Below are 26,494 nucleotides of genomic sequence, written 5' to 3'. Positions count from 1 at the left end.
CATTTTTGTAAATATTTGAGTATATCTTTTCATGTGACAACACTGAAGAAATGACACTTTGATACAATGTAAAGTAGTGAGTGTACAGCTTGTATAACAGTGTAAAACAGTATGAAAAATGTATGCACTCACTAACTGTGAGTCGCTCTGGATAAGAGCGTCTGCTAAATGACTAAAATGTAAAATGTAAAAATGTAAATTTGCTGTCCCCTCAAAATAACTCAACACACAGCGATTAATGTCTAAACCGCTGGCAACAAAAGTGAGTACACCCCTAAGTGAAAATGTCCAAATTGGGCCCAATTAGCCATTTTCCCTCCCCGGTGTCATGTGACTCATTAGTGTTACAAGGTCTCAGGTGTGAATGGGGAGCAGGTGTGTTAAATTTGGTGTTATCGCTCTCACACTCCCTCATTGGTCACTGGAAGTTCAACATGGCACCTCATGGCAAAGAACTCTCTGAGGATCTGAAAAAAAGAATTGTTGCTCTACATGAAGATGGCCTGGGCTATAAGAAGATTGCCAAGATCCTGAAACTGCGCTGCGGCACGATGGCCAAGACCATACAGCGGTTTAACAGGACAGGTTCCACTCAGAACTCGCCATGGTCGACCAAAGATGTTGAGTGCACGTGCTCAGCGTCATATCCAGAGGTTGTCTTTGGGAAATAGACGTATGAGTGCTGCCAGCATTGCTGCAGAGGTTGAAGGGGTGGGGGGTCAGCCTGTCAGTGCTCAGACCATACGCAGCACACTGCATCAAATTGGTCTGCATGGCAGTCGTCCCAGAAGGAAGCCTCTTCTAAAGTTGATGCACAAGAAAGCCCTCAAGCAGTTTGCTGAAGAAAAGCAGACTAAGGACATGGATTACTGGAACCATGTCCTGTGGTCTGATGAGACCAAGATAAACTTATTTGGTTCAGATGGTGTCAAGCGTGTGTGGCGGCAACCAGGTGAGGAGTACAAAGACAAGTGTGTCTTGCCTACAGTCAAGCATGGTGGTGGGAGTGTCATGGTCTGGGGCTGCATGAGTGCTGCCGGCACTGGGGAGCTACAGTTCATTGAGGGAACCATGAATGCCAACATTTACTGTGACATACTGAAGCAGAGCATGATCCCCTCCCTTCGGAGACTGGGCCGCAGGGCAGTATTCCAACATGATAACGACCCCAAACACACCTCCAAGACGACCACTGCCTTGCTAAAGAAGCTGAGGGTAAAGGTGATGGACTGGCCAAGCATGTCTCCAGACCTAAACCCTATTGAGCATCTAAGGGCATCCTCAAACGGAAGGTGGGGGAGTGCAAGGTCTCTAACATCCACCAGCTCCGTGATGTCGTCATGGAGGAGTGGAAGAGGACTCCAGTGGCAACCTGTGAAGCTCTGGTGAACTCCATGCCCAAGAGGGTTAAGGCAGTGCTGGTAAATGATGGTGGCCACACAAAATATTGACACTTTGGGCCCAATTTGGACATTTTCACTTAGGGGTGTACTCACTTTTGTTGCCAGCGGTTTAGAGATTAATGGCTGTGTGTTGAGTTATTTTGAGGGGACAGCAAATTTACACTGTTATACAAGCTGTGCACTCACTACTTTACATTGTAGCAAAGTGTAATTTCTTCAGTGTTGTCACATGAAAAGATATACTCAAATATTTCCAAAAACTGTGAGGGGTGTACTCACTTTTGTGAGATACTGTATATATATATAAATAAATAAATAAATGTAGCTTTGAGTGTCAATCAAAAGATAAATGGCCATTTGCACTGGTTCATATTTTTTAACTGTCATGGAAGAAAGAAAAACATATATATATACAGTGGGGGAAAAAAGTATTTAGTCAGCCACCAATTGTGCAAGTTCTCCCACTTAAAAAGATGAGAGAGGCCTGTAATTTTCATCATAGGTACACGTCAACTATGACAGACAAATTGAGGAGAAAAAATCCAGAAAATCACATTGTAGGATTTTTAATGAATTTATTTGCAAATTATGGTGGAAAATAAGTATTTGGTCACCTACAAACAAGCAAGATTTCTGGCTCTCACAGACCTGTAACTTCTTCTTTAAGAGGCTCCTCTGTCCTCCACTCGTTACCTGTATTAATGGCACCTGTTTGAACTTGTTATCAGTATAAAAGACACCTGTCCACAACCTCAAACAGTCACACTCCAAACTCCACTATGGCCAAGACCAAAGAGCTGTCAAAGGACACCAGAAACAAAATTGTAGACCTGCACCAGGCTGGGAAGACTGAATCTGCAATAGGTAAGCAGCTTGGTTTGAAGAAATCAACTGTGGGAGCAATTATTAGGAAATGGAAGACATACAAGACCACTGATAATCTCCCTCGATCTGGGGCTCCACGCAAGATCTCACCCCGTGGGGTCAAAATGATCACAAGAACGGTGAGCAAAAATCCCAGAACCACACGGGGGGACCTAGTGAATGACCTGCAGAGAGCTGGGACCAAAGTAACAAAGCCTACCATCAGTAACACACTACGCCGCCAGGGACTCAAATCCTGCAGTGCCAGACATTTCCCCCTGCTTAAGCCAGTACATGTCCAGGCCCGTCTGAAGTTTGCTAGAGTGCATTTGGATGATCCAGAAGAGGATTGGGAGAATGTCATATGGTCAGATGAAACCAAAATATAACTTTTTGGTAAAAACTCAACTCGTCGTGTTTGGAGGACAAAGAATGCTGAGTTGCATCCAAAGAACACCATACCTACTGTGAAGCATGGGGGTGGAAACATCATGCTTTGGGGCGGTTTTTCTGCAAAGTGACCAGGACGACTGATCCGTGTAAAGGAAAGAATGAATGGGGCCTTGTATCATGTGATTTTGAGTGAAAACCTCCTTCCATCAGCAAGGGCATTGAAGATGAAACGTTGCTGGGTCTTTCAGCATGACAATGATCCCAAACACACCGCCCGAGCAACGAAGGAGTGGCTTCGTAAGAAGCATTTCAAGGTCCTGGAGTGGCCTAGCCAGTCTCCAGATCTCAACCCCATAGAAAATCTTTGGAGGGAGTTGAAAGTCCGTGTTGCCCAGCGACAGCCCCAAAACATCACTGCTCTAGAGGAGATCTGCATGGAGGAATGGGCCAAAATACCAGCAACAGTGTGTGAAAACCTTGTGAAGACTTACAGAAAACGTTTGACCTGTGTCATTGCCAACAAAGGGTATATAACAAAGTATTGAGAAACTTTTGTTATTGACCAAATACTTATTTTCCACCATAATTTGCAAATAAATTCATTAAAAATCCTACAATGTGATTTTCTGGATTTTTTTCCCTAATTTTGTCTGTCATAGTTGACGTGTACCTATGATGAAAATTACAGGCCTCTCTCATCTTTTTAAGTGGGAGAACTTGCACAATTGGTGGCTGACTAAATACTTTTTTTCCCCACTGTATATATATATATATATATATATATATATATATATATATATATATATATATATATATATATATATATATATATATATATATAATACTTCACCTCAAGTGAAGCTTTTTGTTCCACCATCTGTATAGCTTCAAACTTTGCATACATTACGCTAATCAGGCACTTGTCCTAATAAACAAATATATTTCAAATCAAATCCAATGCGCCGAATACTTACAAGCCCTTAACCAACAATGCAGTTTTAAAAGAAAAAAAAACGTTAGGTAAAAAATAGATAAGTATAAACTAAAAATAGGAAATAATTAAAGAGCAGCAGTAAAATAAAATAACTGTAGGGAGGCTATATACAGGGGGTACCGGTACAGAGTCAATGTGCGGGGGCACCGGTTAGTCGAGGTGATTGAGGTAATATGTATATGTGGGTAGAGTTAAAGTGACTATGCATAGATAATAAACAGAGTAGCAGCAGCGTAAAAGAGGGGGTGGGGGCAATGCAAATAGTACGGCTAGCCATGATTAGCTGTTCAGGAGTCTTATGGCTTGGGGTAGAAGCTGTTAAGAAGCCTTTTGGACCTAGACTTGGTGCTCCGGTACCGCTTGCCGTGCGGTAGCAGAGAGAACAGTCTATGACTATGGTGGCTGGAGTCAATTTATAGGGTCTTCCTCTGACACCGCCTGTTATAGAGGTCCTTAATGTCAGGAAGCTTGGCCCCAGTGATGTACTGAGCCGTACGCACTAGCCTCTGTAGTGCCTTGCGGTTGGAGGCCGAGCAGTTGCCATACCAGGCGGTGATGCAACCAGTCAGGATGCTCTCGATGGTGCAGCTGTATAACTTTTTGAGGATCTGAGGACCCATGTCAAATCTTTTCAGTCTCCTGAGGGGGAATAGGCTTTGTCGTGCCCTCTTCACGACTATCTTGGTGTATTTGGACCATGATAGTTTGTTGGTGATGTGGACACCAAGGAACTTGAAGCTCTCAACCTGTTCCACTACACCCCCGTCAATGAGAATGGGGGCGTGCTCAGTCCTCTTTTTTTTCCCTGTAGTCCACAATAATCTCCTTTGTCTTGTGCACGTTGATGGAGAGGTTGTTATCCTGGCATCATACGGCCAGGTCTCTGACCTCCTCCCTATAGGCTGTCTCATCGTTGTCGGTGATCAGGCCTACCACTGTTGTGTCGCTGGCAAACTTAATGATGGTGTTGGAGTCGTGCCTGGCCATGCAGTCATGGGTGAACAGGGAGTATAGGAGGGGACTGAGCACGCACCCCTGAGGGGCCCCCGTATTGTGGATCAGCGTGGCAGATGTTATGGGTACGCTTGTAATCTGCAAGGGCTAGGGAGTATTTTAGGATAAAAGGAAACAGAATAGAGTTAAGTACAGGCAAAATCCTAGAGGAAAATTTGGTTGTCTGCTTTCCAACAAATACTGGGAGACAAATTAACCTTTCAGCAGGACAAAAACCAAAAGAATAAGGCCAAATCTACACTGGAGTTGCTTACCAAGAAGACAGTGAATGTTCCTGAGTGGCTTGAAAATGGCTGTCTAGTGAACAGGGAGTACAGGAGGGGATTGAGCACGCACCCCTGAGGGGCCCCCATGTTGAGGATCAGCGTGGCAGATGTGTTGTTACCTACCCTTACCACCTGGGGGCGGCCCGTCAGGAAGTCCAGGATCCAGTTGCAGAGGGAGGTATTTAGTCCCAGGGTCCTTAGCTTAGTGATGAGCTTTGAGGGCACTATGGTGTTGAACGCTGAGCTGTAGTCAATGAATAGCATTCTCACATAGGTGTTCCTTTTGTCCAGATGTGAAAGGGCAGTGTGGAGCGCAATAGGGATTGCATCATCTGTGGATCTGTTGGGGAGGTATGCAAATTAGAGTGGGTCTAGGGTTTCTGGGATAATGGTGTTGATGTGAGCCATGACCAGCCTTTCAAAGCACTTCATGGCTACAGACGTGAAAAGGTGGACGTGAAACATCACGCTACTGTCATTCCACTCTAGAACACATTCCCTTAAAGGTGGACTCCGGAATAATAATATCATCATACACAGTGGGATAAAGTCCTGTTTGAATCAACGACAACAAAATCTAAATGACACTATTTTGTCTCTTCAAAAAAAATGCTAATTTAGATGGAAGATTTTTAATTCCTTCGCAAAAACTGCCTATGGGTCCAATCCTATCTTCAGCAATGGGAGTGTGACTCAAACATTCATGCAAATGAATTTGTGACTTACTTAAATGTCAGTTTTACGTGCGCATGTCTCTAGCTAAAATTCAGCCCTTCATGCGTGGGCAATGCGATCGAATTCTGATCACAATGTTGCTTCTGTGTTTTATTTCCCCGGGAAGAAAGCATGGTGAAATGAAGAGATACAATAAGTGTAATATTGTAATGATAAGACTCACGCCTTTCAAAGAGCACAGTGCAAAGCTGTTATGTTTATGTACCACTTTATTTATAAGGCTGGCCCAATAAGGCCCAATGCATAGTGTAAGTTCGATTCCCGGTTAAAAAACAGTGCCATCTTGACAGTTTTGAGGGGAGGGTCTTAGGAGTGCAAAACCGAAGTAGAATAGAAACAGTGCAGTATTTGTGTGTCTTTTGTTTTAGATCAGTTGTACTTTGTGTAGTTGCTACTGGGGACCAAGAAAGTATTTGATTGTGCCTTCTACATAGCCGACCAGCTTGTCTTAAATGCATACATCAGCTGTCCTGACTGTTTATAATATATTTTATGTCTTTGCATTATGTTGGACTTATTATGACGGGTTCAAGTAAGGTGTTGCCTATAACCCACCTGCTAACTGGACCTTTCCATCCATTCATCAGCTTTGTTTTGCTAATTTGTCCTCAAACCTGCCATATTTAGGCCAGAATTAAACCCGAGGCATGTTAGCGCTGTCGACAATGCAGCTTTTAAAGGCAATATTCCCAAGTTCACGGTCACGTAAACACTCTACAACATGCATTTGATTGAATCCAGGCCTTAGAATGAAATTAATGTGAGGTCTTAAAGACACACTCTGTATCATTTATTTCCCTTGTCCTTTGTGGTAACACAACAAACTACATGTATACATACACAATAGGGTCTCAATCAAAATAACTCAATATTAGGAAGGTGTTCCTAATGTTGGGTATACTCCGTGTATATAGAGCCTGTCTGTATTCCTGATTTCTGTAACCATTAGTTTATCTGTGTAATATTGACATGAGCTCAGAACCACTTGTTTTGCAAACACGGTCCTGTTTTATCTCTTGCTGTGCTGATCAATGGACAGTTCATTACCTCTGCCAAATGAATATGTAGCTTAAAGTTATGTTTGTATTTGTATTTCATTTTGCAATAAAGATGGTGACGCTACAATAATGCACATTTACATTAGGCCTATATCCAAAAATACATACAGCCTAATTATATATTTTTTGGCTTCAGATGAACGCCTACTTCTCACATATAAGGTAGTTTTTTTGTTTGGGATTTATTTCAAACATTGGTAATGGAATGAAAGCCTTTTCAAAGCCTTAATAATAAACTATGTCGCTGTCTGCTTTTGGCAAGCTTATAGTAATGGAAAAGCAGAGTGCTAGCTTAATTTCCTGTGCCAATTTTGCCAATTTCCTTTCAGTAGCGCTGTATTACCTACCTAGGCTAGATTCTCTCTGGTAGAGGAAGCATCTTATTTACTTTTGATGAGCAGACAGCCATAGCTGCAACCCACACTTTTCATTTGAAATAGCTAATTTTGGGGATGATTTCTAGCCTGAATAACAAAGTACAGTAGGACCTCATGAGATATGAACACTTCGGGAATGGAGGTCGTTTGGAATACTGACACGTTCTTTACTTTGAAATGGACTTAAAAACGCATCAAACCTTTGTAGAAAATATTAATTGCTTATTAACATGTATTTTCTAACCATTTAGCTATACTGTAAATGGCTGTGTTTTCAGCACATAAAAGCAACATTTACGTTTCTGTAATCTACAGACTCCGGCACATGAGTAACATTTACGTTTTTTTTGCAATTAATAATACATATCCGGTTCCATATTGCCAGTTTAATCGGTCAGTCGGTAACTGAGGTTCTACTGTAGGCTGAGGTTCTACTCTTTAACATGGCATCCAAAATAGTATGTGGATGCTAATTTCTATCTCTGGGTCCATTTAGTCTGTCATTTAGGGTTAACTAAGGCTTAGATTCAATCAGTTCAGAGTTAACCCGCGATAACCGACAACTGCATTGCATATCATTTATTTTGTTTGGGCGGTGTCAGAGGTGTAACTGAGCTGTCAAATCCACAAGCGGCTCCCGGCGTTATACCTTTTGCTGACATTGCCATTGGATGCTTCGAGTTGCATTGGTAGAAATCCCATGCAGCCGTGATACAAGTCCAAACACTGGAATGAATGTGTGATGTAATCTACACCTCGAATTAGGCTGATATAATTCCTTATTTTGTTTAATGATTTTCAATTTGAGTGTCATTTCTACATAGCCTACATTTTCTCGTTCTGAACTTCTAACGTGGGTGGGATTTAAGGATGGGTTTGGTTTCGTGACAATGACCACAGCTCCACAGATTTGACAGCTCCAATGCAGTTACATCTCCGACCTCGCCCAAACAAAAGCAATAATATGCTATACAGTTGTCTTTTATCGTGGGTTAATGCAGATCTGATTGAATCTAGGCCATAGCTTATATCAACTGTTTAATACCATAAGGCAACAAACACCATTGATCTTTGTCAACACCAACAGTGGACTCCTCTCAAGGCAAGGAAATTATTTGCGTTATTAACTCTGTTTTTAATTAAACAAGTCCTTTCACTTTCCCGATGACTAAGCCATTTGTAGCCCAGGTGTGCATTCTGCTTTGAACGATCTCTGAAAACGCTGTACATTGCCAGCAGCCTTTTTCATCTGTAATGTGAGTGCTTTAAATGTCAAGGTTTCCCAATGTGAATTTTCATGTGGATTTTCTCCTACCGTCACACAGGGATATGTTTCTTTGGAGAATAAAAATTCAATTATGAACTTTTGCTGCCAGTGGCTTCCTTTCTCAGTGTCCATGTGCTCAAGGAATACCACACTCAAAACACTATTTAGTATTTTGTTAAATTGTGCGTGTCAGTGTTTTGCATGTGACAAATGAACAAAATACTAAAATATAGTTTTTGAGTATAGTGTATTCCTTTAAACAGCCTCCATTATATCCTGTTATTGTTCTTTTTCTTTAGTATGTAGCACCAGGGAATCAGTAGCCACTGTGTATTGTTCTAAAGTGAGTCATCCTTAGCATCAAGCTAGACAATTACCATCTTCCACAGTCTCTCCACAGAATATGCCCTTGGAGTTTTTGTTCAGTAAGACAAACAATGTTTATTGCCAGAGAAAAGGGGCATACATATACAGTTCATTGTTTGAGAGCCTAAATAAGCATTAGTGTTAGCACATACTGTTCTCTTTAGGGCTTAAGTGTCCTACACAACAGTGCACTATGCAGCCATGGAAATGTATTTCCGCACCAATGATTACTGAATTATTACTTTTTAAAGAGGAGATGTCTACTTTTAGAAATTGAAATGGAAACTGCTATTATTATTTGCCATTATTTTATACTGGTGGATTTCTGCACCAATTTATAACAGTGTTACTACTGGTATCTACCCTACAGTGTGCCAGTGTCTCATTACCGTTAAAAAAAATACTCTTCCGCTCTTCAAATTCTCCCCCTTACAAAAATATGCAGTCTGACGGATGTGCTCTTGATTGGATACACAGTCTCGATGTGTGGAAAAGTAAAGTGCCTCCATATTTCAAGAGACCGCAGTATAGGAGAGGATAATAACAAAGATGTAGAGTTGAACAACATGTCATCCATATTTTTTTTTAAAACATAATCTGCTGTCAAAATGGCGCCCATTCAGGTTTTCAACCTCCGCTTTGGCTACCTCAATATACACTTGCTGGTGCACAATGATATTATATGATGTAACTGCTACGACTGCTTGTGTAGGTTCAGAGGTGAAGAACATCAAAATTATATTATTTAGAAATAATACAGTGCACATAATTCATACACACTGACCCACAGCTCCAGACTAACATTTTCCCCTGGTGGCACTGGTGCCCCTAACTGCTTCAGCTGGTGGCACCAGCCCATGATCTGGTGATACCCCCCCCCCCCCTCCCCCCCCAAAAATTTGCAGGGTCACACAATAAAATACATTTCAGTCATCATTTTATAAAGTCATTCATAATGCTTTATTAAGAAGTGCAATAGACTACTGAAATGGTATTCAATAAACAAGTTGTTACTTCTAACATGTCCAAGCAGGATTGCATGATTGAAAATATTTTGATACGCAACCTAATCCAGTGAGTTGACAATTCGGCTATTTTTGTTATATTTTATTGTCAAAATAGGGCTCCAGAATTTCCAGATTTTTTTTGTTAAATAGAGATGAATTTGGCTTAATCATTATGTGCACTAAAATTATATATAGGCCTAATTCAATTGGTGCTATTTTACCACCTGAGGAAGTGGAAACGCCAAAACATGTTAGCTAGATCGCTAACTCGAAATATAACACCTACTGCTAGTAGCCATGTATTAATCTAACAGTAAATGTAATGTCCTAAAAAAAACTCTGCAATGAGGTTTACTGTACTTGCGATGGCCGATGCAAAACTTCTCTCTCTCCGTATTTCAAAGCCATATCAGATATCTTGATTAGAAAAACAGTGTGCTTTGAGCTCAATAATGATCGTTGAGAAATAAAAAAATATACCTACAGAAAGATGAGACTAGTTACTTCCAAAGTTTTGTTTGTGAAATGTTATACAATCACGAGGGGGGAGAAAGAGTGAGAGACTCACTCATTACAGCAGCCGGTCCCAGCGAAACAGGCAGGCACAGCGGCAGGGCAGACACTTTTATTACAGGAATCATGAGGATAATGCACTTTACTCTTTAACAAATTCATTGGTTTTATCCGCCCCAAAAAATAGAACGCTTTGATTGAGGCGACCAGGTAGAATGTGCAGCTCGCACCAGTGCGACCAATTAAACATTTCACTCGCACAGCCAAGTCAAAGGGTCGCAAGATTTGAATAATAGACGCTTACAGAAGGCATTTCTGAATGAGATAAAGCTATGTTGTGGACTGGATAGGTCCAACAACAGACTGCTACTTCAATACATGGCTTGAAGGGCAAATCATTAAGATAGAAATCTTTTCAACCAGAACACAACATAACCCCATAAAGAACAAGTCTCCTTTGAAATACAGTACTTGCTAGTGACATTAGGGGCAAGAGTTCCAAATGGGTGGATCACATCAACTGTTTGATAGAAACTGAACTTCGGTATGGCTTTTTTAAGGGAATAAATTAATAATAAAATCAAATCTATAAATATAGATATTTAAAAGAAAATGTTGGGACCGTAACAATATCCTCTCTCCAGCTCTTAAGCAGAGAGTATCGATGGGTTAGTTTTGGAAGCAGGCCACATGTCAGTGTGTGTGTGTGTGTTTGTATCAGGTGGGTGGTGGGCCATTGGTGTAGCGCAGCATGGGGTAGAAAGAGCGGGCAAAGTTGTTGGACAGTGTGCAGCTGTGGTCGTTCTCAGCCAGGGGCACCAGGCAGGCCAGCACAAGGACCAGGAGGAGGAGGAGGTGTAGGGGGAAGGCAGCCCGCAGCACGCGGTAGAAGAAGGAGCGAGGTGGGGTTGGGTCCCTCTTCTCCCCCCTGGAGGTCCAAGACAAGGGACGAAGAATGGTACTTAGGCAAATCATCAGTCAAAACATACAGGCATCCTCCACAGACCTCCTCCATAGACTTCCATAGACCATAACAACTGCTCCGGGGTGAAGTTTTCCCCAGGTACATATCTAGGATCAGTTTCCCCTTAACCAATCTTAACCATAACTATTAGTAGGGGAAATGCAAATCTGACCCAAGATCAGTGTCTAGGGTCAACTTCAGCCTCCACCATAAAAAGTATTGAGAGACCACTAGTGGGGCTAAACTGATTTAACCTTTTTTTATCATTACATCAAGGCAGGAATTAATTCAAAGGCGCGTTGCAGCACTGCCCATAACGCTTGAGCCGACATCCATTAATTGGATTTCTGAACATCGGGGGAAAGAGCCTTTTAAAGGCACATTGTCGGTAGTGCAGTGTGCAGCTCTGCAGTGTGCCTTCGATTAGATACCGGCCCAAGTGTCTATAATTATCTCAACGTTAACAATAATAATTTCAATGTTTCATATTTTCTGTTATATACTGTATATTCTATTTTCACTGCGTGATTATCCATTGTAATAAAGCATTTTTAACTGAAGTGATTTTAAGAAGTTTAAACTCTCTGGTCCGTACCTTTTGCCAGCTGAGGTTGGTGTGGTACTGGTACCCTCCTCTTGACTGGCATTAGACGGGGACTGGCTGCCCTCCGCCCGCCCTCTGCCCTTATTTTCAACTGCAGCTCGAGCCACAGCCGGACCCGCAGATAGAGTCCCACAGTCCTGCAGCAAGGGCAGTAAACATGTCAGGTGGTTCATTTGAATGGTTAGAAACATAAATAAAAGTCTCACACTCCTGGCTCCGATGCAATACAGTTCATAAATACCAACGTTTCGACAGCTAAGCTGCCTTAATCAGGGTTTCATTGGGCTCATTTGGATGGAGAATGGTGCCAGCTACACGGCCGTGTTCATTAGGCACCAAATGTAAGAAAGCAGACTGAAACTGGGGACTACCTGGATTTGTCTATTAGGAAACACTCATTTTCGTTTTCCGTTGCAAAATTCCCCTTAAATCTATTTCCATTGTGTGCCCTAATGAACATGACTCTGGAACGTGGGTTTTGTGGTATGTAATGTAAAACTTGAAGTAGTGTCAAATTTGTTTTAAGACATCTCTGCAGTGTAAACCGAAAATGTGCGTTTCTTACTGGACAAGTCCACGTAGACTCCCCGTTTCAGTCTGTTTTCTTATGTTTCTTCTAAATGTGTTTTCAGTTCTGTCTGGTTAACAATGTTCTTTGTGCATTTCTAGAACATTGTCAATATGTTATTTCTCAATACGTTCCTGGGGCACCAGAAGGGGCATAGTTTTGTTCTAGCCAAGCACTAACACACCCGGTCCAACAAATCAATGGCTTGGTGATTGTTGGGCTAGAACAAAAATGTGCACCACCTTGTGGAGGTCCCTGGTGATTGCGATTGAGAAATCCTCTCGGTCTAATGCTTCAGACACATTGGAGCGCATTGTTGCGGTCAATTCAATTTCAAGTCATTCAAATCAGGAACGTAAACCGACAAAGAAGGCTAATTGGAATCATGATTTCAGTTTACTTCCTGAGCTGTCTATATTGGAATGGAATCAACCACAAACCCTAGCAAAGTTTGTGGGGCAGTTTTAAGGTCAATTCGATTGAAGTTAGTCAATTGAGGAAGTAAACAAAGTCCAATTCAATCATTGAAAAAAAATATTTTATTAAATGTTCTCAAAAACCAAAAAGGAGAAGCTATTTATTTAAGAAGTGTTTTCAATTTTACATTCAAATCACTTGGTGTGGGGTCTCCTTACCAGGCGCTCCTGCACGACACTGAGGTCGTGGGCCACCTGGCGGAGCAGCGTCCGCAGTTTGTTGGCCGTCACGTGGAGCTTCTCCCGAGCCTCTACGCTCTCCTCCCCCCCCCCCTCCTCCGCTGGCTGCAGCTGACTCCACAGCCCCTGGAGCGAGCTCACCTGGCTCTGTCTCGCCCGCAACTCCTTCTGCAGGCCCTGGAAAAGAGGGCACACACACACACAGATGCAGACAGAAGACAGACAGACAAACAGAGAGAGCGATACAGACACACACGACACACACATCAGTCGAAGGGGAGCTTCTGAACCCGTGGAAAAGTATAAATGTAAAATAAATCTAATTGGCCATACCAATGATAAGGGAATGTGCTACATTTACACTGAGTATACCAAACATTAATATTGAGTTGCAACCCCACACCCTTTTTTCCCCTCAGAACAGCCTCAATTCATTGGGGCATGGACTCTACAAGGTGTTGAAAGCGCTCCACAGCGATGCTGGCCCATGTTGACTCCAATGCTTCCCACAGTTGTGTCAAGTTGGCTGGATGTCCTTTGGGTGGTGGACCATTCTTGATACACATGGGAAACTGTTGAGCGTGAAAAACCCAGCAGCATTGCAGTTCTTGACACAAATCGGTGCGCCTGGCACCTACTACCATATCCCGTTCAAAGGCACTGAAATGTTTTGTCTTGCCCATTCACCCTCTGAATGGCACACATACACAATCCAGGTTTCAAATGTGTCAAGGCTTAAAAATCCTTCTTTAACCTGTCTCGTCCCCTTCATATACCCTGATTGCAGTGGATTTAACAAGTGACATCAATAAGGGATCCTAGCTTTCAACTGGTTTAGTCATTTAGCAGATGCTCTTATTCAGAGTGACTTACAGGAGTAATTAGGGTTAAGTGCCTTGCTCAAGGCATATCAACAGAGCCTTGGCGGCTCGGGGATTCAAACCAGAAACTTTGCAGTTACTGGTCCAATGCTCTAACCACTAGGCTACCTGCCGCCCAAGCCTCCCACCTGCTCAGTCTACTTAGCCTACTCAGTGTATATTGCACTGTCCGTCAGAACTTTCCATTTCCCCCTTCGCTCTCCCAAGTCATGTGTACTCCCTCCCTTTTTCACCCTCTCTCTCCATAATTTCTCCCTCATTAAGTTCCCCTTACTCTCTCACCCAAACCATCACCATCCCCTCTTTCTCTCCTCTACCACCCCACACCCCCTTTCTCTTCCCTCTCCCTCCTCCCCCCTTATCCATCCTCCATGTTCTCCCTCCCTCTCCCACTTCCCCACTCCCTCCCTCTCCCCTTTCCCCTCTCCCTTCCTCTCCCCCTTCCCCTTTCCCTCTCCCCCTTCCCCTTCCCCTCTCCCTCCCTCTTTCCCTTCCCCTCTCCCTCCCTCTCCCTCTTCCCCTCTCCCTCCCTCTCCCCCTTCCTCCTCCCCTCTTCCCCTTCCCCTCTCCCCTTCCCCTCTCCCTCCTTCTCTTCCCCTTCCCCTCTCCCTCTTCCCCTCTCCCCTTTCCCCTACCCCTCTCCATCTTCCCCTCTCCCCCTCCCTCTTCCCCTTCCCTTCTCCCCCTTCCCCTCTCCCTCTCCCCCTCTCCCACTCCCTCTTTCCCTTCCCTTCTCCCCCTTCCCCTCTCCCCCTTCCCCCTCTCCCTCTCTCCCCCTTCCCCTCTCCCCATTCCCCTTCCCCTCTCCCCCTTCCCCTCTCCCTCTCCCTCTCCCCTTCCCCTCTCCCTCTCCCCCTAACCCCCTTCCCCTCTCCCTTCCCCTCCCTCTAACCCCCTTCCCCCCTTCCCCTTCCCCTCCCCCTTTCCCTTCCCCCCCTCCCCCTCCCCCTTCCCCTTCCCCTTCCCCTCCCCCTTCCCCTTCCCCTTCCCCTTCCCCTTCCCCTTCCCCTTCCCCTTCCCCTTCCCCTTCCCCTTCCCCTCCCTCTCTCTCACAGTGAGTGTGTTGCGGTGTTCCCACAGCGTGCCTGTCGATGTGTCCGGGTGGTGGATGTCGACGGTGTAACGCCTGCTCTCAGCGTGGGCCAGCCACAGCAGCAGGGAGTGCAGCGTCTCGTGGAACTCCTGTCGTGGGTCAGAGGAGAAAGGGCAAAGGTCAGGGACCTCAGGTCAGTGCATAGTAAGTAAGCCTTGGACAACTAATCCTGTCCGAGCCAGAACCGCCCATAGGGGCATGAGCCTATCTCTTGATTCTGTATTGTGAGGTAGCTTGATGTACAAGTACACCCCATGGACAGGATGCTAGGTCAGCGCATTGGACGTCATAATAATGTCATTTTCTGCAGAGCCACTCAAGAGACGTCAGATTACCTTACAACCAGGTAAGGATCTATTTGTCTGGTCGCTAAAAAGACATCCCAAAAATATCATTTTCCAATCAGCATACAACCCAACCATGACATCAAAGAAGACGTCAGAATGACTTACTTCATTGCTACCAGTTTTACCAGCTGGGCAGGTAAAAAAAATGGTTGGACATTTTTCTTCTGGCCCAGCACAAGCACGCCTGATGAAGGGCAAGGATTGTTGAATCAGGTGTGCTTTTGCTGGGCTAGAACAAATATGCGCAACCCTGAGGCGGTATACCCCCAGGAACCGAAATTGAGAAACACTGTACTCCCAGTTTGCAAAACCGGTTGAATTACATATTTTCTAGGCAAAACTGGTTGACAAGATGTCATTTCAAACAGTTTTGCCCACTGTCCTGTAACTGTACAGTAACTGACCTGACAGCGCATGACAGTGGTACGCAGACTGTCCTGCCACTCCTCCAGACCAGTGCAGGCCAGCATCCAGCCCTGGTTCATACTAGCCAGGCCCTCCCCTAGCTCCCGGGCCTCCGGACCATCACACCCCCGCAACTCGCGACCGCCCATGTTAAGCGACAGCATGACTGCCTTGTAGTGAGCAAAGACCTTCTGCATCTCCTAGAGTAAGAGAGTGAGAGTGCGTGTGAGAGAGAGAGGGAGAGAGACAGAGAGCAAGGTATAGTGTAGATAATCATTGTACCATCTAAACCAAAAATATTGTATTTTCAGCTTTGAAGCTGGTGTACAAAATCAAAAGTATTATAGTTAATTTCCTTACCTTGAATGGAAAAGACAAGCAATGTATGGTGTCCATATTCAAAAAGCTTCAGTCTCAGCAGTCCTAAAATGGACACCGTAGTACAGTATAATATTCAGCAGCCTTACCTTGAGTTGTTTGACCCTAGCCTCCATGTCTTGGATGCTGGTGGGGGTCTCGGGAACCTGCACTCTCTCCAGCTCCGGCATTACCCGCCCCAGCCAGGAAGTGATGTCATGCAGGTCAGAGGTCAGCTGGCAAGGCTCCCGCGGGCCAGACAGCAGGTCGCTCCTGGCCTGAGCCTGCAGCAGCTCCCAGCGCTCGATCACCCCTGAAAACATACGGGCATGCACACACACATTTGTAACATACATTTATTAGATTATCGCAAATATTGTATGACGGCAGGTAAAAATGTTCACGTTTCCTCCCCCAATGTGTTTGTGTGCGTGCGGTACCTGATTGTTTGTCAGCGGTCGTCAGGCCAGTGAGGCCCTGTTCCTCGGGCTGCTCCTCATCATCCAGGATCAGGGAGACCCTCTTGACACTTTTGATGCTACCACTGCACTCTGACATCAGACGCACCTGCAACGCAGACACACATTGTTACAGCATATAACACACACACCGACGCGCACGCATGCACACAACGGCGAGACGGCCTACAGAGAGGAGGTAGGCACTCTGATGGTGTGGTGCCAGGTAAACAACCTCTCCCTCAATGTCAGCAAAACAAAGGAGCTGATTGTGGACTTTTGGAGGAACCAGGCTGGGCACGCCCCCATCCTCATCAACGGGGCCGCCGTGGAGACAGTCAAAAACGTCAAGTTCCTTGATGTACACATCTCCGAGGAGCTGAAATGGTCAAACCATGGTGAAGAAGGCACAACAGTGACTCTTCAACCTCAGGAGGCTGAAGAAATGATGTCTGTACCCGAGTGTCCTTGTTCGACAGGAGCAACATCAAGAGCATACTGTCGGGCTGCATCACAGCCTGGTATGGCAACTCCACCGCTGATGACCGCAAGGCACTACAAAGGGTGGTATGCTCAGCAGAACGCACCAGTGGGTGCACACTGCCTCCCCCCCTCAACGGACAATTACCTTGCCCACACCCCAATGGACATTTATATTTATCATTGTCACAGTTCTAAACATGTATTATTGATATTACATTTTTTATTGTTTCATTCACACCTGCACTGTTGGAGTTCGGAGCTTAAGAATCTCACTACAATTTCACTGTGCATGTGACTAAATAAAAACATAGAATTGAATCTATTCACACACACAAACACTCGGTGTAGCCAGAGGAGGGCAGCAGAACAGATTTAGAAAGGAGTAAGGGGAAGTTGCGCCTTAATGCTAATCTTGGGTCAGTTTTGCATTTTCCCCACTAATAGGCATAGTTAGGATTGGGGAGGGGAAGCTGATCCTAGATCTGTAGGAGAAACTTCAGCCCGGAGCGACTTACGTAGCCTTGTTTGAAGGGAGTGCTGGTGTGTGTAGGTGAGGGGTCCAGGCCGTCGGGAGAGTCCAGGTGGAGGTACTTTCTGTCCAGGTCGCCTGGCGAGCGCCAGCTTGGAGATTCGGGTATGGCCATGGATCTGAGTGGAACTGAGAGGACCGCACACACAAACACACACACACACAGGCATGCATGCACATGCACAGACACATGCATACGCAGGCACACAAACACACACACGCATGCGCACACACACACACACCACGTTAGAGCCTGAGTTTACATTGAAAACACAATAATGACCACATTTTTCCTGCAGGTCATTCTACTCCCACTGGGCACAGACGTCATTTCAACGACTAGTTTTGATTTATGTTTGGTTGAGTTGTCAATCAATGTGAATTCTGCGTGAAATCAACAAAAAATGTCACCAAATGCCACCGTCATTGGATTTAGGTTTAAAGTTGAGTTTAAAAAATACTTTTTGCCAATCCAATCAGTTTCCCATGTTGATTCAACATTATAACATTGATTGTTTGACGTTGAAATGATGTGGAAACAACGTTGATTCAACCAGTTTTTGCCCAGTGGGCTTGCTCTGGTTACAAAGGAGCTTTTCTGCCACCCAAATAATAATGCCATACAAGTATAAATTAAGCAGTGAAAGAAACCCAAAAGCATATTATGTGTGTGCATCTTTATTCCCATGCAGTATTTCAGGTGGTAGACAGTAGCAAAGGGAGGTTATGGCACAGCAGTGGGGTGAACTAGTGTAGTTGGATATGGCAACCCAAACGGGAGTGGTTTCACTGTATCTGGCAACCCTAAGTGGATTTTACACTTAAAGCCTATTGCAGACAAGTCTCTTACTGAGGCGTAAGTAAAGGTAAGTAGCCTTGCCCGAGCCAGAACGGCCCATGGGGCAGGAACCTATCTTCTGTTTCTGTAGCGTGAGGTAGCTTGATGTACAAGTACATCCCCTGATTTAACCAATCACATGTTTTTATTGGCATACTAACTGTGATTGGTCCCTTGAAATGTATAAAAGACTCATTCTGTTTTACTTCTGTAAAAACCCTGACGAAGTCCAAAAGCCATAACGCATTGCTTCTACTTTTAGCAAAAAATATGCTTTTTTATTTAATTCCATTGTCCTCCAAGTGTTGCTGAATCACCTCTCTACTTCAAATACATCCCCTGGACAGGGCCTTACACCCAATCTATCTCCTTAAGGCCAGGCACCACACCCTAATAGGGATTTTTTCCCCTCTTAATCAGATCACAATCACCTTTTATCAGTTGAATAAAATACTTTTTTGTATGACTATTTTCTGAAATATATTATTACAATATGCAAATTAGGCGATATCTTATTAAATAGCGCATATTTGCATACCACGCAAATACATCTTTCTGGACACTGGATTAAGTCAGCCTAAATATTTTTGTTTCATTTTGTTAAAACACTCCAGGACCGGACTTGTCCAGAGCAGATTGTGGATAAATACTTTTTGAATCTTTCTATCTGTAAAATACTAAAGACATTTAAAGGCATTTTTCCAAATAAAATGTTATCTAGAATAAACCATTTACAGCATATCAACAATTCCCTCTGGGCAAGTCTGGAGAATGTATCTAAGGACAACCACACAAAATTTGGTGAATGCAGATGCTTCTGAAACTGTGAAAAATGAATTGGTGTGTGGGAAGAGTCTGACTTTCGGGGAATGGAAGTTGAAGACAAATACACTGAATTAAGACTACCAAACGCCAAAAGCCTATTTAGACCCAATCACCATCTCTTCAAAGTAAGTTACTAAATGTAGTCCAGTTTGTAACATTTTCTATGAAATGGACTTTGAAATGTGCAATTCAATATAAACAAGACAAATACCATAATGTGTGTGTTATTAGTTTAAGCACACTGTGTTTGTCTATTGTTGTGACTTAGATGAAGATCAGATCAAATTTTATGACCAGTTTATGCAGAAATCCAGGTAATTCCAAAGGGTTCACATACTTTTTCTTGCCACTGTATGTAAAAAAAAATGACGCTGAGCTAAGATGTAGCCTAGTTAAATTGTTAGTGAGCTTTAGTGCTTTTGTGAGCGGTGATCACACTTTAGTGTGAGGACTGCTTTAAGTCAGTGTACTTTAGCAGTTTTGCGTGAGGTTTGCGTGAGGTTATGTGGGGTTGCGTGAGGCATGCCCCAAGCCTGGCAGTGCCCGCTTGTATATAGCCACCCACTGGCATCGGCATGAAAGAGGAAGACCATAGTGGTGCCTACCAGAGGGACCAGCTCCCAGTGAGAGAGCCGTGGCTTTGACAAAGGCCTCTGGACTCTCTGTAACCTCCACCTCTGGAGAAGAGTAGAAGAGGGCCAAGTTGAGAGTGTGTGTGTGTGTGTGTGTGTGTGTGTGTGTGTGTGTGTGTGTGTGTGTGTGTGTGTGTGTGTGTGTGTGTGTGTGTGTGTGTGTGTGTGTGTGTGTGTGTGCGTGTGTGCATGCGTGACTGTCACTGTGGCTGTGTGTACATTAATATACTGTATCCATAAATACCACAGCATTGTTGAATACTATTTTCTGATTGTAAGACAGACACACACACACACTTCGTTGTCGTCAGAGAGGAAATATTAACACTGTATTTTACCTGACAGGGCACTGTAGTAGGTCCCCTCTTCCTTCTCAACCTCCTCCTCATCCTCGTGGGACGAAGATCCTCCTACGTCTCCCGTGTGGTCCCACTCCAGAGGGATGGAGTCACACACGCTCACGGGTGTCTCCCGGCCTGAACACTCCAGGGGAGGGGCCAACAGGTGGGTTGGTGTGGCAGGGGCGCTCCCCTGACTCTGGCTCCGCCCCAGCCAGGGACGGCCAATCAGCTCGCAGCTCCCTTCCAGGGGCTTGTCCCCGCCGAACAGCTCTGGTTCCTCCTTCAACACCTGGAGAAGAGAGGAGGAGAGGACAGGAGAGGAGATTGTCTCAGGTGCTAGTGGAAGCAGATCACCCTGCCATACACTTCCTGGCAGTAGGAGTACAACTCTTGTGTCTGTGTCTCTCTCTCTTTTTGTTTGTGTGTTTTTCTCTCTTTTTTGTGTGCGTGCCTGTACATCTGTGTGTGTGTGTTCACACATACTAACCGGTGGCTGCGTGAGGCGCTGGTGAAAGCGGACCACCCTGCCAAAAACCTCCTGACAGTAGGAGTGTAGCTCCTCTAGCTCGTCTTCGATGAGCGCGGCGTCCAGCGGGGAGCTCCTCTGGATCAGGCCCTCACCGAACACAATCAGGCCGTCGATGCGCTCCGTGTTCAGGGTGATCTCCCTCTGGAAGCCCTGGAGGGGAGAGGGTCAGTTTGGTATTTTCCCCACTAATAGTTATGGATGGGATTGGGGGAGGGAAAGCTGATCCTAGATCTGTACCTAGGGCTGGGAAACTTCACCCCGGAGCTAGAAAGGAGAGGGGAGTGTGAGAGTGTTTGGTTGACTGTGTGTATGAGTGACTGTGTCAAAGCTTGCCATGGATGTGTGTGTGACGTGTGTGCTGTCCTGCATCTGTGAATCTGAGTTCACATGTGCGAGCTTGTGTGCAAGACAGTGACTGTGAATGCACATTCCTCCATGTGTGTGTGTGCACTAGTGAATATGCGTTCCTGCACTTGTGCGTCTGTATCCCTCTGCCTACCCCACCTTCCCCCAATCCCACCCATTCCCCCTGCCCCCCTTACGTTGAGCTGCTTCATCTTGTGCTGCGTGTCCGTCTCAGAAAAGTGCTCCACGTTGGTGAGCTGCAGGTCCATCTCCGTCAGCCACACCAGCAGGCTCTCCCTGGTCCCCTCAAACTCCTCTCTCTGACCCGTAAAATGCTGCAGGGGGAAAGGGGAAAAGAGACAGTGAGTTTTTGTCTGTAGGAAAATAGTGCTCAATAGTGCGCGAACCTAGAGTCACATGGGGGGTGGAAAACAGTCACAGCTCTGGCTCTTGATGTAAAAAACCTTCATTCTTTTAAGAGTTAAGAATCATTGACGTTAAAAATAGGAAAAGCAATAAGTCGATGATATCTTAAGCTCGGACAGGTAGTAAGGTCGATGCATAAGCTAACTAAAGTAACAATGGCAATAGCAGTGTGCATATTTGTATTTTCTTCTTTTTTTTTTTTTATCCCAGCATTCCTTCCTTCTCACCTTTAGCCTGCGTAAGATGGCCGCCGTCCTCCTGTGCAGTGCATCCCAGCGGCGGTTGCCCTCGTGGACCATAACCTTGATGCGGCTGGCGCCGTCAGTGCGGTTCTCCCGGGCCAGCCGGCGGTACTGGTTGTTGACCAGCTCCAGCTGGGTCAGACGCTCCTGCACCTGCCTCTGGAAGCCCTGTGTAGGGTGGGGAGGGGAGGAGGGATGGAGGGAGGGAGGGAGATAATGAGGGAGGAAAAAAGGAAGGATGGAGGGAAGGAGGAGGGAGAGAGGGGGGTGAATAACATTGATTGATGAATATTGGGGAAAGGATATGATTCAACCAACCATTCAGTAACCGAGTCATTGGTTAGTTAATAGAATACAAATGAAAATCTCAGACCGTGTCTGTGTCACACTGACACCCTATTCCCTGCATATTACACTGCTTTTGATCAGAGCATTGGGTAAAAGTAGTGCACTATGTAGGGAATAGGGTGCCATTTGGGAGGCAGAAGTGAACTTCACTGTCAGTTCCTATAGGATCCTGACCCCCAAAACTGACCTCAAACTTCTTGAGCTCCTCCTTGGCGACTGTGTACAGAACGTTGTCAGAGTTGGGGTTGGCTGCCGTGCATTCGGCCACCTTGAGCCAGTCCTCAAAGCGCGAGTAGTCATCCAGGAACTTACACCACAGCCTCCAAGTCTCCTCAATCCTATCATAGGGAAACATCAGTGTAGGGTAAAGTTGCCCCTAGATGCTGATCTTGGGTCAGTTTTGCATTTCCCCCACTAATGGGTAAAGGAAAGATTCACCCATTTTGAATGTTATATTGTTTGTGTGCATCTCTGAGCGATGTTCTATCAATTCCCTGGGTGATTTGAGGTTTTCATGTGTATCTGAGCTATTGCCGTTCGAGCTGGCAGAAATGTGTCAGGTATGAAAAGCATTGCGATAAAGTCACTCTCGCTACACTGGAAGTGTATACTGGCTAATGACATAACACGGGAGGTTGTCTTCTCTCGAATGAGCAATTGATTATATTTTTGCGATATTCCTACTTTGAGAAATGTGTAATTTAATAGAGGGTCCACCACATTCCTCCTATTTGTCTGCCTCTTCATTTACATTTACGTCATTTAGCAGACGCTCTTATCCAGAGCGACTTACAGTTAGTGAATACATATTTTTTTATACTGGCCCCCCGTGGGAATCGAACCCACAACCCTGGCGTTGCAAACGCCATGCTCTATCAGCTGAGCTACATCCCTGCCGGCCATTCCCTCCCCTACCCTGGACGACACTGGGCCAATTGTGCGCCGCCCATGAGTCTCCCGGTCGCGGCCGGCTGCGACAGAGCCTGGATTCGAACCAGGATCTCTAGTGGCACAGTTAGCACTGCGATGCAGTGCCTTAGACCACTGCGCCACTCAGGAGACAGTCCAGGGAGCACTGCATGATGCCGCTGCGAGGCACATCGATCTGCAGGTTGAACATGGTGAGATTGTAGACTCCTAAATTGATAGTGCAGTTTGTTTAAGCGATTTTATAGCTAACTAGCTACTTCACATGCTGATATTGACTTTAGTATTATTGTGTGTAGCTACGTTTGCTAGCTAGCCAGACAGAGCTGCCACAAATTTTCACAAATTTCCACAACAATTTTCACGTTGCTACCAACCTTATTATAATGACTAAATGAAATATATTGTTCTCACATATTAGTGTTATTTAACACTTTAAATTATAGGACTTAGTGGTTTTGGGTGGATATTTCCTTTAAGGTTAGGATTAGGGGAGGGGAAGCTGATCCTAACCCAAATGAAACTTCACTCTGGAGTGCAAAACATCACCATCCATCACCATCCATCACCATCCAAATGAACCCACAAACTTAATTCATCACTTTTGGTAACACTTTGTATAATGCATTATAAATACATTATATCTTTTGGTGGGGATTGATTGATTGTGTGTGTGTCTTACCTGAGCCTCCTCTCCAGGGACGTGGCACAGATGGCCCTCCAGCGCTGGTCTAGGCTGCGGGTGGTCTGCTGGATGGAGTCGTTCTCGCCGTCGCCGCCAACACACGCGTTCTGGTCGTGCAGCAGGATGTCGCACAGCGTCAAGACGGACACCACGCCCTCCGTGTGCTGCTCAATGTCCCTCTGCAGCTCCTGTGGACAGAAACATGGACAACCTTAGCGTAATGTGGACAGACAGACGGACAACGTTGGACAAAAATTGTGGACAAGGCTATTGACAAGGCTATGCATTGGATGGTGGTTTGTTCAATGGGGTAATATGTTTGTATCTATCGCCCTCTATTCACATAACTAAAATAAAATGAAATCAATGCAGATATGGTTATTTTAGCAGACAAAATCCAAAGGGAATTACAGTCTATATCTGAGTAATATATGTTTTTTTCCGTGGGGAAATCTGGGATGTGCATATTACACCTTTGTGTAACACACCTTTTTCAATCTGTATTTATTTAGGTAAGTCGGTTCATAATAATCGCTATGATAATCTGGGTTGTGTTCACTGGAAAACGATTCAAAGCGTTAAACAGGTACTCCCTCCCTGTTCATTTGGTGCCTAATGAACAGGACCCTGGCACCCACCTGCTCCGGGGTGAAGTTTCCCCTAGGTACAGATCTAAACTCATTTTCCCCTCCTTCAACCCTAACCTTAACTATTAGTGGGGAAAATGCTAAACTGACCCAAGATCAGCGTCTAGGGGCAACTTCACCCTACTCCCACCCACCTGCTGTTGGGCGAGCCGTCTCTGGATCTCCTCATGGTGACACACGTTGTAGGTGACGGGCCTGGCCAGCTGGGCCTCGATGCGGGACAGCCATGATCGCAGGTTGCTCATGTTCTTGTCCAGCTGCTGCACCGTAACCAGGGTCTCCTTCAGCTTCCTCACCCTACACCCGTCCACACACACACACACACAGGGAAGAGAGTCAGAGCAATGCTACATATCTGAAAACGAACTACACCCAACATGTCTACTTTCGATTGTTTGATTGAGTCTTTCTGGAGTGCCAGGTGGACAGGGTTTGTACTTTTGGAACTATTCCATTGTTTTATTGTGCCAGGCAAGCTCTATCAAGCGCACCTAAAGTATTTGAAAGAAAACAAATACTATTTGAACCCATTTAGATTGGATATTATCAACACACAGAGACACACACACAGAGACACACATACGCATACACACACTACACTAAGAAGTTGAATTAACAAGCATTCTAAACTAAGATAAATTGAGCCCTTTAATCAAGAATACAACCAGTATTCAACCTCAGCTACCATTTAAGTTCATGAAGTGTTTATTCTTCACAAGTGCCCACTATTTAGTTTAGTTTATTAGGATCCTCATTAGCTACTGCACATGCAGCAGCTACTCATCCTGGGGTCCACATAAAACGTACAAATACATGACAAAGTACAGAACAGTAATAGACAAGAACAACAGAAGATATTACATTACTTTTTTTTTTAAAATAAAAATAAGAGTTATATATAGGAAAGACACCAAGAGACAACAAAATACTATTTACACACACTATTCATACACTGCCCTCAGAACAGCCTCAATTCGTCGGGGCATTGATTCTACAAGGTGTCGAAAGCATTCCACAGGGTAACTGGCCCATGTCGACTCCAATGCTTCCCACAGTTGTGTCAAGTTGGCTGGATTGCCTTTGGGTGGTGGACCATTCTTGATTCACACGGGAAACTGTTGAGCGTGAAAAAAAGGCAACTGCCCTGAGGGATACCTCTGTGTACATATCTGATGTTAGAGAAGCTTCCATTGAACTCTCTGAGTTCTATAGAATAAGTAACTCTCCAACCATGTGATGGAAGGTGATTTAAAGCCATAACAAGCCAGTTTTTTCAATAACAAATTATGATCAATTTACATCAAAGGCTGCACTGAAATCTAACAATACAGCTCCAACTATCATCTTATTATCTAAACTAAGACTTTTTGTGGTTGGAATTGCAGTATGTAGCTATTTAGACGTGAGCTGGCAACTTTTGACAGACTGGTTTCATCTGGACAAGCAAAAAGCAGTTACTTAGCAAAGGGATACCAAGTGTTCTATGGAGAAAAAAATGATAGTTCCAATATTTGCATAATCAATGTGATTGGAGGATAGCTGTGAGGGTGAGCGAATCAGGATCAAATCCTCCATTCTCATCGAGATCATTAATGACAGAATGTTCATATTTGAAGATGGCAGAAAGGCCAGTCTCTTTGGCACATGACATGGAGTACAGGGAGTGGATTAGTTAAAAAGACTGGTACCCAGGCTACTATTACCCTGCACCCCCCACTTTTTTTCCCAGGTGTCCCCTGGCTCTTCAAAGGTCACCATGGCAACTGGGCAACACAGAACACAAAACATAGAAAATGTTGCCATGACTACATTTGGTTACAAAAATCTGCTCTTTAGAGAAAAAGAAGCCTAAGTGTGTGCAGGTTGGATCCTTCTGCTAACCCCCTGGTAGCATTCCATACTGTCTTCTACATTAGGAAAGAGGGAGAGTTTTCTCTATAGTGAAAGTGTGTGTGTGTTTGTTTGTGTGTGTGTGTGTGTGTGTGTGTGTGTGTGTGTGTGTGTGTGTGTGTGTGTGTGTGTGTCTCTGTGTCTGTGTCTGTGTCTGTGTCTGTGTCTGTGTCTGTGTGTGTGTGTGTGTGTGTGTGTGTGTGTGTGTGTGTGTGTG

The 26,494-nt window shown here is 44.7% G+C and overlaps 1 protein-coding gene across 1 annotated transcript in view; it reads right to left on the bottom strand.

The window, feature by feature from the left end:
- Positions 1-8,800: 8,800 nt before the first annotated feature.
- syne2a (spectrin repeat containing, nuclear envelope 2a) overlaps positions 8,801-26,494 on the bottom strand; it is a 242,120-nt gene continuing 224,426 nt past the window's right edge. The window contains exons 97-112 of the mRNA XM_084151514.1: positions 24,522-24,684; positions 23,738-23,928; positions 22,316-22,466; positions 21,766-21,948; positions 21,310-21,447; positions 20,726-20,917; positions 20,236-20,527; positions 19,871-19,942; positions 17,589-17,731; positions 16,573-16,699; positions 16,243-16,445; positions 15,775-15,975; positions 14,984-15,112; positions 13,029-13,226; positions 11,817-11,962; positions 8,801-11,185 (exon numbers count right to left, since the gene is read on the bottom strand). Coding sequence (XP_084007640.1) covers positions 10,975-11,185; positions 11,817-11,962; positions 13,029-13,226; positions 14,984-15,112; positions 15,775-15,975; positions 16,243-16,445; positions 16,573-16,699; positions 17,589-17,731; positions 19,871-19,942; positions 20,236-20,527; positions 20,726-20,917; positions 21,310-21,447; positions 21,766-21,948; positions 22,316-22,466; positions 23,738-23,928; positions 24,522-24,684 — 2,740 coding nt within the window. The 3' untranslated portion in view covers positions 8,801-10,974. The remainder of the gene's footprint in view (positions 11,186-11,816; positions 11,963-13,028; positions 13,227-14,983; positions 15,113-15,774; positions 15,976-16,242; positions 16,446-16,572; positions 16,700-17,588; positions 17,732-19,870; positions 19,943-20,235; positions 20,528-20,725; positions 20,918-21,309; positions 21,448-21,765; positions 21,949-22,315; positions 22,467-23,737; positions 23,929-24,521; positions 24,685-26,494) is intronic.

Source organism: Coregonus lavaretus (assembly GCF_964263955.1).
Source record: "Coregonus lavaretus genome assembly, chromosome: 33".
Classification (NCBI taxonomy): domain Eukaryota; kingdom Metazoa; phylum Chordata; class Actinopteri; order Salmoniformes; family Salmonidae; genus Coregonus; species Coregonus lavaretus.
This window is presented reverse-complemented; position numbering and strand designations above follow the sequence as displayed.